This window comes from Taudactylus pleione, unplaced genomic scaffold, assembly GCF_031769625.1.
Source record: "Taudactylus pleione unplaced genomic scaffold, aTauple2 ptg002847l, whole genome shotgun sequence".
NCBI classification, from domain to species: Eukaryota; Metazoa; Chordata; class Amphibia; order Anura; family Myobatrachidae; genus Taudactylus; species Taudactylus pleione.
Genome location: NW_028287220.1, coordinates 943 through 13,584, shown reverse-complemented (window position 1 = coordinate 13,584; position 12,642 = coordinate 943). Strand labels below are relative to the sequence as shown.

At 47.9% G+C, this 12,642-nt stretch overlaps 1 protein-coding gene across 1 annotated transcript in view; it reads right to left on the bottom strand.

The window, feature by feature from the left end:
* Positions 1–12,050, bottom strand: part of LOC148431111 (SID1 transmembrane family member 2-like) — a 37,582-nt gene extending 25,532 nt beyond the window's left edge. The window contains exons 1-6 of the mRNA XM_088466330.1: positions 11,811–12,050; positions 5,980–5,983; positions 5,231–5,349; positions 3,670–3,743; positions 1,557–1,623; positions 1,398–1,471 (exon numbers count right to left, since the gene is read on the bottom strand). Of these exons, the coding sequence (XP_088322456.1) occupies positions 1,398–1,471; positions 1,557–1,623; positions 3,670–3,743; positions 5,231–5,349; positions 5,980–5,983; positions 11,811–12,050 (578 nt within the window). The remainder of the gene's footprint in view (positions 1–1,397; positions 1,472–1,556; positions 1,624–3,669; positions 3,744–5,230; positions 5,350–5,979; positions 5,984–11,810) is intronic.
* Between the last annotated feature and the right edge of the window lie 592 nt (positions 12,051–12,642).

The window sequence follows — 12,642 nt, the reverse complement described above, 5'->3', positions numbered from 1 at the left end:
AAATACCATTTGCTGATTTCAGCGCTCTCTTTATTTATTTTGTACTTATACAATCTGGCTGACCATACTGATTGTTAACAAAAGTCCTGATCCACTTTGCATGCTCAGAAATGTATGTGGATCTTGGCTTGAATTCAGAGGTGCATATTATCCATCCACACACACCACCCCTATAAATGTCCTTGTGGGAGTAATACCCCTTTTCCACCTAAATTCCGGGTCTGACCCGGAGTTGGAACAGAGGTCTTGATTCAGACCCGCTCGCGAGTGCTGAGCACTCGCAAGCGGGTCGATGGTGCCCTAGTGCGCATGCGCACGACGGAGGGAGCTCCGTCGTGCGCATGCGCGAGACCCGCATAGCGACGGCCAAGCCGTCACTATGGGTCTCGCACCAAAGGGGGGGTGCTGTCGATGGTTCCATGGGAACGCCTACCGTCTGGGACTGGCCCCACTGATATCAGTGATGTCAGTGGGAGTGCTTTTGGCTCTGATAGAGTCAAAAGCACTCCTGGGCTTGCGGAAGCGAGACCCTACCGCAGGGTCTCGTTGCAAGCCCGTTGGGCGCGATGGTCTTGACCATCGCGACCATCTTTTTGTCCGCTCGCATAAGCTGTGGGTGGTCACCCACAGCTATGCGAGCTGCCAGGAGGCCGCTACAATTTTAGGTAGGAGGGCCCTGATTCAGAGCGAGCACTCGTCAGAGCGTCCGGCTCTGAATCAGGCCCAGAGTTCCTATCTGGATCAGACCCGGAATTTTGCCGGCGCCGACTCAGGATATTCCCGAGTCGGCGCCGCTCACACTGGAGTCGGGTCTGCATAGACCCGGCTTTTCCGGAGTGAAAGTGGTCGCTTGGAGATGACGTCATCTCCAAGCGCCACTGAAGCCGGACTAATCGGCCGGCTAGCTGCGCACTCCAGGTCATCCTGACCCGGAGTGCGCTGTTCTCACAGCAGGGTTTCACGGGCTACGCCCGTATTAAACCCTGCTAGTTACCTGGGTTGGATTGTCGGGTCACTCGACCCGGCGATCCAACCCTCTCCCCTTTTACACCTGGGAGCTGCCTGAGTTAACCCTTCAAAAACCCGGGTTTTAGCTCCGGTGTAAAAGGGGTATTACTGTGCTCACTATCATTTGCACCAGCTGTACCTCAGAAATCAGAGGTATCTCTGCGTAAACTCATCTCAGAATAGCCTGCAATTATGCCTACACACCCACGACACTTATGTTCCTGCTGCCAGTTACACCCAGCTCTGATTATTTATTAGTTGCTCCAAGTTGCATATTCTTGGACTAGAGCATGCGCAGTTTGAGACACATTGCAGGATCTCTCTGCATAACAGACTAGTGTGCAACTCTGAATGGGCCCAGGTGCCGCAATTCCCACAGAGCAAAGTACCTGAGGGATCCGAGGGGATGAGCACACAGGAAATTATAATAGCAGATGTCCTGATTCCCAGTTTCATTCACCACCTGCAGAGAAGCAGAGAATTAATGTAACATTCAGATGCACTGACGTTATAATAATACCGATATAAATGTGGTTATATTCTCTCACCGTCTGGTAAGTCATAACAAGCTGTACAACAGGCAGGGCGTAGAACACCGCTATTGTGGAGGCATTCCTGCACAGGAGAAAAAGGAAGATTAGGATGTGCACAGCCAGAAGAAGATGGAAAGGAATGAGGACATAGAATCCCACTATCTGGGTTGCTAACATGCAAGGCCTTAGGAAACTGGATGTTCTCTAGCTAGAATTCTCAGCCAGCTAACACGCACGCTTACATAAGTGCACAATGGGCTACATGGAACATAAACCAAAATGTGGTAATTTCTGATAAAACACTATTATAAAAATTGTGCACAAGGACGGGTACAATATCTGGACCTCTTATCCCCTGGTAACATTGGTTTAATGCTCTAATCTGTACTAGTAAAAAAACTTAAGCTGCCCACACACATAGCAACATTTTACACGATTTGGCCGATTTTGACGAACCGTGATGACAAATCGTCTAAAATATGCCCAAATCATGAGTAAATCGTGAGTCCCAACTCATGATTACGATGCTGCGATGCGCGTCCCCGCAGGTCGCACATCGCATCTTCAGATCTGCCGTGCTGTAGGGCAGATTTGCCAATCTGGGACACAATACACTGGATGCACGATAGATCTTAAGTCAGATTGGACATTTTTTACTCCAAATCGTGACCACGACTGCCGGGGAGCTGCCTGGAGAGAGTTCAGGGTAAATCGTGTACGATGTCGGATCGTGAGCATATCGCTATGTGTATGGGCACCATTACTTGTTACATATAATGCTGTCTCACTCCCCTTTATTGAAATGTACCCAATAGTCTGTGATTTATGCTTACGTACCTCTATTCCCTTACCACCATATAACAGGTGCTACTATAAGTTACTGTCTCTAGCAAGATCAGTACAACTATCTCCATAAAAATATTGTTCTAGTGTAATTATTAATGGCTAAATGCATGAGACTTATAAACAACTAATAAACAACTGTGAAATAAATAGGCTAATGACAAACGCAACATAAATGAAATGATATATACTGTATTACAGTACAAAACACACATAAGAAGACAATGTTTATCTAACAATGGAGAAAGCAAATAAAATCAGGCACCTGTTGTGGTATAATATATTTTTGGGCTCCTTCCTTTAAACATAGTTTGTTTTTTTATATATCGGTCTTCAATAACTACTTCAATGATCTAATCCCAAATAACTGATGTGCTGGGGGTACACTAGTTTCAAAAGTGATTTTTCTAGATTGGAATAATGCTTTTTCAATAAATATGATACAGCTCTGAGGAAATCGGGCATATCCTAGTAAATATAACATGAACACAGGCCAAAGGATAGATCGATTTAGTTTAGTTTACACCACAAATTCGTTTCCACCCTTGTACAGTAAGAGACACCAGGGAGTCCAAGCCAGGGCCGGCTCTAGGGGTGTTCGACCTGAGCGGTCGCACAGGGGCGCCACCCATAGAGGGCGCACCAATCCCCAACATCTCGATTTCAGCGGGACATTACTGGCCCGCAGGTGGTTAAATCGGGAGCTCGGGGACCCCCATCGCCACAGCTGTGCGGCGGTGCCGGACCCCGGAGACTCTGAATGGATGCTGCGCGCATGCGCGCGGCATCCAATCAGTGACGGGAGAGGGCTGGGGGAAGCCCAGCTAGAGAGGCTCCCCCCCCCAGCCTGACGTTATTTGGAGACGAACACGCCTCCTAATAACGTCACATAGGGGCGTGGCCCATGGTAATTAGGCCACACCCCCATTTTCAGTCGTGCGCGGCTTCGCCGTACACAAAGATGGGGCGCTCTGGAGGGAGCCGGCACAGGGTGCTCCAACCCCTGGAGCCAGCTCTGGTCCAAGCACTTAGGACATCTATTACTAGCAAAAGTGGAGTCTGCCCATGATCTAGGTAGATTAGTTTGTACAATTGGGAAATTCTACAAAGGTTATTAGGGAAGACCACAATGCAGTAGGCTTAACTGGTGCATTGGTGTAGAAATCATTACTTGGCAATCACTTCAAGCATTGGGAACTTGTAACTGCAGCTCATTTTCCCATGACTGCCAAAACGTATTTAACACACACACCATGATCGTGTACAAAGATATGATCTTTCTCACCAGAAATAGATTTGGTACTTCTTCCAGATCTCGCGCTTGTCTTTCCTGGCTAGGTCAGCAACACATAAATACTTCTAAAATTATAAAATGGGAATTTGAAGTTTTGGCATCAAGTTTAATTGCCATAGAGAAAATACATCTAAAAAGATAAAATGGGAATTTGAAGCTTTGGCAGTAAGTTTAATAGCCATAGGATATGTACATCTCTCACAGACAAGACACAGTCTAAGAAACCTGCAATATACCATAATTTGTGCATTTTATTAGAAGTCATATTGTTCATCATGCATAATGCACACACTTGAGCATAGTGGCTTGTTCACATAAGGTTGTGTCAGCGCAGTTAGCAGATGACCATAATTTCAGACTAGTGGTCACCTGCATGTCCAAACATTATCCAACAAACTCCAAATCAGAAAGTTCTCAAGTTCTGTACTCCTTCGGGAATCACACACATATACAGTGATCCTGGAACAAGTCGTTGATCTCTATGAATCTACTACTAATGTGGGTAAACACTGCATGATATATATAGTTTGTACAGCTGCCAAACTTGCATCTGTGGATGTGTACACACAATATATCTATGAACAATGACGATCATAGATATATTGTGCAGCACAGCAGATGTGATATATGTGAAAGATATAGCATGTACACCTGCCTGTGTGTAAGGTGACTGATCAACCAACCTGTTACGCTGGCAGCAGGAACCAGCGATAACTGCTCGGGCAAATTTAAATGCCTGCCCGGTTGCGATATCTGGCCAGACATATCAAGCGACCAATTAGTACCGCATCAAATGAGGGGTCCCCAGTGTTTACTGATGTCAGGATGGGGAGATCTGAGCAATGGAAACGCCCATCTCTAGACTTAAAGTGTAGGGTGTCATTGTCTGGTGACCATAAGACAACTAGAGGAATATTGTTTGAAAGAGAGGACTCTCCCCTTCCAACAAGAGTATCCAAGCGTGAGTAGGTGCCCAGATGGCATTGATTAGGTACGTTACATGCACTAACCTCCATCCCTTGGCTCAATTAGTATTTCTGTAGTACTGGGTGATTCCAGACAATAACCACTAAAAGGTCACATGGTTTCAAAGAGGGGATTCCCTTTGAAATGGGGGTACCCCTGAGCTTGTTGAAGACATAACGGGGTAGACAGAGCACTTTTAGTGCGCTCCTCTCATTCCCCTGGGGCTATACTTGGATATCAGTGTTTCAGCTGTTAGGGGGGAGAGGCTGAATGAACACGGCTATAGGCATTAAAAAGAAATGCTCTGCATTCAAATCAGGTTTCCATAAGCAGAAATCCTTTTTCTTTTATATCATATTCTTCATTTAATTTTTATCTTAATACTAAAACAGTGCACAGAAAACTTAGCCATAATTAAGCAATAACATAATATCCTAAATGAAAAAATTTGAAAATCGGCCACAATACACTTTTTTGTAAAAGGAACCTGCACTTCTGCTTTTACTGCAAGAGAAGTGCAACCTGTGAGAACATAGCTGGCAGGGTTTGCCACTTCATTCTCTTACCATGGTCCCGCTCAGCTCACCTTTGTCCGGATAACGTTCTTATCAGACTCTACGTCAGCCAGTGTGTCGTAATCATTCTCCTCTACAGAACTCAGCGACTCCAACCGTGGACTAGACACAAGATTCTTAAGAGATCTGTCTGTGGAGAGACATCACCAGTTACCATCTCTTCTTGTAGAGCGTAGGGACGTGTCGCACACAGGAAATGCACTACTGCCACTCACATTCACTCCTATATTCCTTTCACTGTTTACACTAGAGGGAGATTGGTTCAGCCCAGTGTCCCTCAGCTCATGGAGTTGCTAGCTGAGCATGTTTTTCAGGCATGTCCGCAGGATCAATGGGGAAATAGCTAGCACCTGACCTCCACACAGGATATGTGGAAATGTACTGTACTAGGGCCTGGAAGAGCAGGACTGAGAAATATTGTTGTAGAATCACATGATGTAACGAACTTGGCCCACCTGAAAGCCATCGGCCCCACCATGAATACATGCCTATTCTGCTCTGTGTAATCATATGATGTGCATATAGTGAGCTTTGGCCAGTACTGGGAATAGCGCTAATATACAGAAGGATAACATAGATCAGACAGCCACACAGGATCTTTCCAGGCAAAGAGACCTACAAGATGCTTTGTAATACAAAACTAAAAGACAAACATTTACTGTAGAATTATTACATAGGTAAATGCTTTGTTAGCTTATAGAATTTACAATAAATGTGAAATATGAAGAATGTACTCAGTGAACTTCGTGCCTAAACTTACTGAACTACCATGTAGAGAGGTCAAAAAGTGTTTCTGCATCTACACCACTCTTGTCTGTACCCCCTGTTCAGTACATTACATACATTATCCATCCCGTTACTCACCTACAGTTCCTCTTTTGAATCACACATAGATCTTGGCTGCATTACACTATGGACGTCATTCAGAGCCGCTCGCAAAATGCGAGCGCTCGCTCTGAATGAGGGCGCCGCTTCTTCTTTAAAATCCGGCCTCCTGGCCGCTTGCTAAGCTATGGGTGCCACCCACAGCTTTAGCGAGTGACCAGGTCATGGTCGCGATGGTCGAGACCATCGCGACCATCGGGGCATGCGATGAGACCCTTGGGGTCGGGTCTCGTCTCCCGCAAGCCCCAGGTAGCTTCCTGCTCTACCAGAGCAGGAAGCTACCAACTGACATCACTGCTGATGTCAGTAGGGCCGCCTACAAACGGCAGACATTCCTTCAGGAACGCCTCCGTTTGTCCGGCCACCCCCCCTCCCCGCCTACAAAACGGGGCGAGCTGTCGATCAACATCGACAGCCGCCCCTTTTGTAGCGAGCCCCGGAGCGAGTGAATTTGTCACTCGCTCCAGGGCTAGTGCATGCGCACTGCGGCCGCTGTGCGTGCACAGGGCCTCACCATCGACCCGCTTGCGAGCATGTCTGAATGAGGTCCTATGTCAGCTTGTCTCTTGCATTCGCGATAAAACTCATCCAATATAATGCTACTATAGGATTACGGTTACAATACTATACACACTTCGGGGCTGATGCAAAGGGAGTACTACGCAAGATTATATACCATATCTTGTGTGAAATAGATTATATCATGCCAGAAATGGAAACGCACACATATAGGTCTATGATAACTCACGTGATTCTGGCTCTTATGACCACCTGCACTTGGAGAAGTAGAATGGAAGAGGGAAAGACATTCTGAGGACAGTTAGCGGCACAATAGCAGGCACATGCTGACTAAAACACAGACCATATGCATCTGAGATGGACGTATTTTTTGCAGATGGTCAGAATGCACCGATAGTGAAGATAAGTGCTTGTTATTGGCTGGTAACGAATGACCCGTTGACGCTGATAAATTATTTGCTTATTGCTCAGGCGGCATGTAGTCCTAATCTGAGCGTGCGGGATGCCAACACCCATTCAGAATCCCGGCTCAGAAAGTATGTAGTGGGGTTAGGTTTGGGGTGCGGGGAGGGAGGGTTAGGATACCATACTGACAGATGTCTGTATCCTAACCCTATCGGGATGCTGGCGTCGGGATTCTGATGGGCGGGATCACGAGCGCCAGCATCCCATACCCAACCCGCTCAGGCATATATTAGGTTTTCGTTATTGTGTTCAAGCACACAAGTGACTGAGAGTTATTCATGTTGTGTTAGAGAGGTTTTGGGAGTTTTATTGGTGCCTAGAAGTGTTAAAAATAAAAAGTGTATAAATATAGTGGAAAAATACTGAACAGATTACACTTAAATGATTTTACTGGGGAATTTATTAGGACAATATTGTATTAATATATCATGTACACAAAATAAAATTAAATTACAAAAACGCCATATACGGGCATATTTAATCAAGTGCAGAAGCGGTCGAGACCTGATGGGCCAAGTGATGCCAAGGGCAGACTAGATAGGCCAAGTGGTAATTATCTGTCGTCAAATTCATGTTTCTAGGTTTCCATGTTTGCTATGGCGGCCTCCATGCGTTAACTAATAGAGGACGATTTTGCTGCCATCCTACGGATGTGCGAGCAGAATCACCCTACCATAAAAATTATAGATATGGCAAGAACTTACCTTTGTTATCTCTCTTTCTACGAAGTCCATAGGGTCCACAGGGTGACCTTTGGGTATAGGTGATGCAGAGTCATCCAGGCACCTTACGCAGTAAATTTTTCTCCCAGGATGCATTGAGTCTCCCTGTATACCCCGCCCCGGGCCAGAGGCATTTCAGTTTCATAGTAAGCCAAAGGCTGGAGGAGGATAAAAGAGAGAGAAGAAAGTCTGGATCACTCAAGAATCACATTCTCACACAGAAGGAGACGGAAAACCGGTGACCAGAGCGAAGCCCATCTGAAGCACAGGTGCGTCAGGGTGGGTGCCCTGTGGACCCTATGGACTTCGTTGAAAGAGAGATAAAGGTAAGTTTTTACCATATCTCTCATTTTCTACTTCAGGGTCCATAGGGGTCCACAGGGTGACCTTGGGGATGTCCCAAAGCAGTACCTTCAAGGGTGGGGATGCTTCTGCGCAGAGAGGAGAATTCGCTGCCCAAAGGAACCATCCTGAGAGGCAAAGGTATCAAAAGCGTAATACCTCAAAAAGGTCTGGACAGAAGACGACATGGCCGCCTTATAAAGCTGAACAGCCGAGGCGCCACGGCAAACTGCCCATGAAGGACCCACAGACCGAGTAGAATGAGCAGTAACAGAGGGCGGGACTGGAAAGCCCTCATGAGTGTAAGCCTCAGAAATCGCCATGCGTAGCCATCTAGCCAAAGTTTGTTTATTGGCTGGCCAATCCTTCTTGTGGAAACCATAGAGTACAAACAAAGAGAACTACTACGGTCCACATAAATCTTGAGGGCATGCACCACATCCAATGAGGCCTCACATGCCGAGAGGTCTGGGGAATTAAAAGCCGGCGCAAGAATTTCCTCATTAATGTGGAAACTAGATACGCCTGTGGTAATGTGGAAACCAACTAAGCACTGTCCTGTCATGATGAAAAAACAGAAATGGGAAACGGCAAGAGAGAGCCCCCAAATCTGACACTCGCTTGGCAGAAGCAATAGCCAGGAGAAAAACTGTTTTAGCAGAAAGCCATTTGAGATCACCGATTCCAGGGGTTCAAATGGAGGGTCCTGGAGGCCCCAAAGGACAACAGCCAAATCCCAAGGCGCCACAGGAGGGACAAAGGGAGGCTGTATGCGAAGGACCCCTGAAGAAAAGTGCGGATATCAGGAAGAGAAGCAATCCTTCGCTGGAAGCACACTGAAAGTGCAGAGACATGCACCTTCAGGGAAGCAAGGCGGAGACCAAGGTCCAAACCCGCCTGTAAGAAACCCAAAACTCTGGATATCCGAAACACTTGGGGTCGTAATCTCTGGGATGACACCATTCAAAATAGGAATGCCACACCCTGTGGTAAATTCTGGTAGAGGCAGATTTTCGTGCTCTGAGCATGGTGTTAAACACAGAGCCGGAAAAACCCTTGGACTTTAAGAGGGATGTCTCAAGAGCCATGCCATCAAAGACAGATGACCCAGATCCAGGTAAAGGCAAGGACCTTGAGACAACAGGTCCAAAAGTTGGGCAATGGAGTGTCGATGGAGAGACTCTGAAGATCTGAGTACCAGTGACGTCTGGGCCACGCTGGAGCCACCAGCAGGACAGTGCCTCCCTCTTGAAGCAATCGGAGATTGGAGGGAACAGGTATACAAACTGGAAGGTCCACTTGACTGCCAGAGCATCTACCAAGAGAGCCTTGGCGTCTCGTCCTGGACCCATACAGTGGCAGTTTGTGATTTAGTCGAGAGGCCATGAGGTCGACATCTGGAAGGCCCCACTTGTCCACTAGGAGCTGAAACACGTCTTGGTGAAGAGACCATATCCCAGGATGCACATCGTGATGGCTGAGGAAGTCCGCTTCCCAATTCAGTACTCCTGGAATGAACACTGCCGATATGGCTGGCAGAAGGCCTTCCGCCCATGTCAGAATGCGGGACACCTCTGTCATTGCCGCCTGACTTAAGAGTTCCTCCTTGACGGTTTATGTAAGCCACTGTCATGGCGTTGTCTGATTGAATTTGCACAGGCTTTCCGTGAAGTAGTAGCCTGGCTTGTTGCCGGGCCCTGAAAACTTCCCGAAGTTATAATATGTTTATTGGTAGAGAAGACTCCTCTGCTGTCCAATGCCCCTGAAAGGAGTGTGGACCTGTCACTGCGCCCCAACCCCAGAGACTGGCGTCCGTCATCAGAAGGACCCAGTCTGAGATCCAAAAGGGATACCCCCTGGTGAGGTAGGCCATCTGCAGCCACCAAGACAGAGATAGGCGCACCTCCGGAAAAAGCACCATAATTTGAGTCCGTAAATGATGGGGTAATCCGTCCCACTTGGAGAGAATCAAGTTCTGCAGAGGTGGGAATGAAACTGGGCATATTCCACCATGTCAAACATCAACACCATGGATCCCAGTAACTGTTTGGCTGAGTGTATAGACACTTGGTGACTGTGGAGACATCTGCGTACTTGTGCCTGCAAGGTGGAGATCTTTTCTGCAGTCAGAAAGATCCTCTGCTGTTCGGAATCCAACAGAGCTCCCAGATGGAGCATCCCTTGAGACAGAATCAGGGAGGACTTCTTCCAATTGATTAACCACCCGCGTACCTGGAGTACAGATATCGTCAGCTGCAGGTGTTGGTGAAGCACCTCTGGAGACCCTGCTAGTAGTAAGAGGTTGTCCAGGTATGGTGACAGGCGGACCCCTTGCAGTCGCAGATGGGCTGCCATTACCGCCATGATTTTTGTAAACACCCGAGGTGCAGTAGAGTGGCCAAACGGCAGAGACCGAAACTGGAAATGTTGTTGTGACACAGCAAACCTGAGAAAACATTGGTGAGTTGAAGCAATCAGAATATGCAGGTATGCATCCTGAATATCCAGACACCATAAAATCCCCAGGTTCCATAGCCAGTATAATTGAACGTAGAGTTTCCATCCTGAACCGAGGTACCCTGAGGCATTTGTTCAAGGATTTGAGATTGAGGATAGGTCGGTAAGAACAGTTTGGCTTTTGGACCAGAAAAAGGCTGGAACAACCACCTGTGCCTTTTTGGGACAACTGTAATGATACAATGACCCCGGCCTGCAGCATGGATTGTACCACCTCTTGAATAGCCAAGGCCTTTTCCGTGTTTTGTGGAAGTCCTGTGCAAAAGGACTGATGGGGAGGCCTTCTGCGGAAGGAGAGGGCGTACCCCAGAGAGACAACTTCCTTCACCCAGAAATCTGTGGTAGTTTGACACCAGCACTGGGCGAACTGAAGTAGTCGGCCTCCCACCCCCTCTGGTACTCCAAGGTTGTTTCTTTGGCTTGGTAGATTTTTTGATGGTGGACAGCCTAGGAAAGAACTGAGGACCTCATTCAGAGAATGAGGTCCTGAGTTCTAACCTTACCTGGGGCCGGATATGTCCGAAAGGACAGAGGGGGTCATTCAGACCCGCTCGCGAGGGAAGTTCGCTCGCAAGCGGGTCAATGTTTGGCGAATGCGCATGCGCACGATGGAGGGAGCTCCGTCGTGCGCATGCACGAGACCCGGCGAGCGACGAGAAGTACGTCGCTCGGAGTCTCGCACCAAAGGGGGCGTGCTGTCGATGGTGACTGACAGCACGCCCCCTTTGGTGGGCGTGCTGGGGGCGTGGCGGCCAGACAGAGGCGTAATGATGTCAGTGGGAGTGACTTTGGCTCTGATAGAGCCAAAATCACTCCTGGGCTTGCGGCAGCGAGACCCTACTGCAGGGTCTCGTCGCAAGCCCGATGGTCGCAATGGTCTTTGACCATCGCGACCATCATCATGGACGCTTGCATAAGCTGTGGGTGGTAACCCACAGCTATGCGAGCGTCCATGAGGACGCTCCAAAAACAGGTAGGAGGGCCCTGATTCAGAGCGAGCGCTCTGGTCAGAGCGTTCAGCTCTGAATCAGGCCCAGAGTCCGAGCCCCCGAAGAGGCCGGAGCAGAAAGCAGACAAGCCGACTTAGCAGCCGCTAAGGTATTCACAATCTTATCCAAATCAGGACCAAAGAAGACTTTACCGTCATAAGGCAAACATTCCAATCCTTTCTTGGAGTCTGCATCTGCCCTCCAATAACGAGCCACAGAGAGTGGCGAGCCACAATGGCCGCAGAGGAAATCCTGGCATTTAGTAAGCTAACATCCAATGCTGCCTCATCAATATAGGTAGCAGAATCCCAGAGGTTTTCTACAAGATTCAGCTGTTCCCTGGTAGCATTTGGGACCAAGGATTTTTCCAGGGTGTTAGCCCAACATTCCATGGCCCGAGCCACCCAGCAGATAGCCATAGCTTGTCTGCACGCGGCCCCCGAGAGGGAATAAATGGATTTTAGGCAAACCTCAACCTTCCTATCTGTAGAATCCTTCAGGGATGACATGGAAGACAGGCAGTGTTGCGCTCTTTACCAACCACGTAACATGGGAATCCACCGATAGTGGAGTCTCCCATTTGATAAAATAATCCTCAGCAAAAGGATAAGCATAGGACAGTCGCTTCTGCGGCTGGTAACGCTTCCTTGGTGTTTTTCATGCGACCTCCAAGTGATCCACCAGTTGGTCAGACAAAGGAAATATAGAAGCAGTCACTATTTCATCCTTGAAAAAGGCATGATTAGACTTAGGTGCAGGTGGCTTATCCTTCACTATAATTAAGGCTGCTCTCACAGCCTGTATCAGACCCAGAATATAGATTTTGGACTTGGATTTAACCCACCGGGGGGAACACACCTGCATGGGCATAGCCGGTTGCAGCGGGTTCTGAGCGGGCATGAGTTGCTGCTGTGTAAGCCCGAATGGGTGGAAACACAGGAGGGCCTGCTAAGCACTCTGCAATGGCTGTCAATGCTTTTGCAA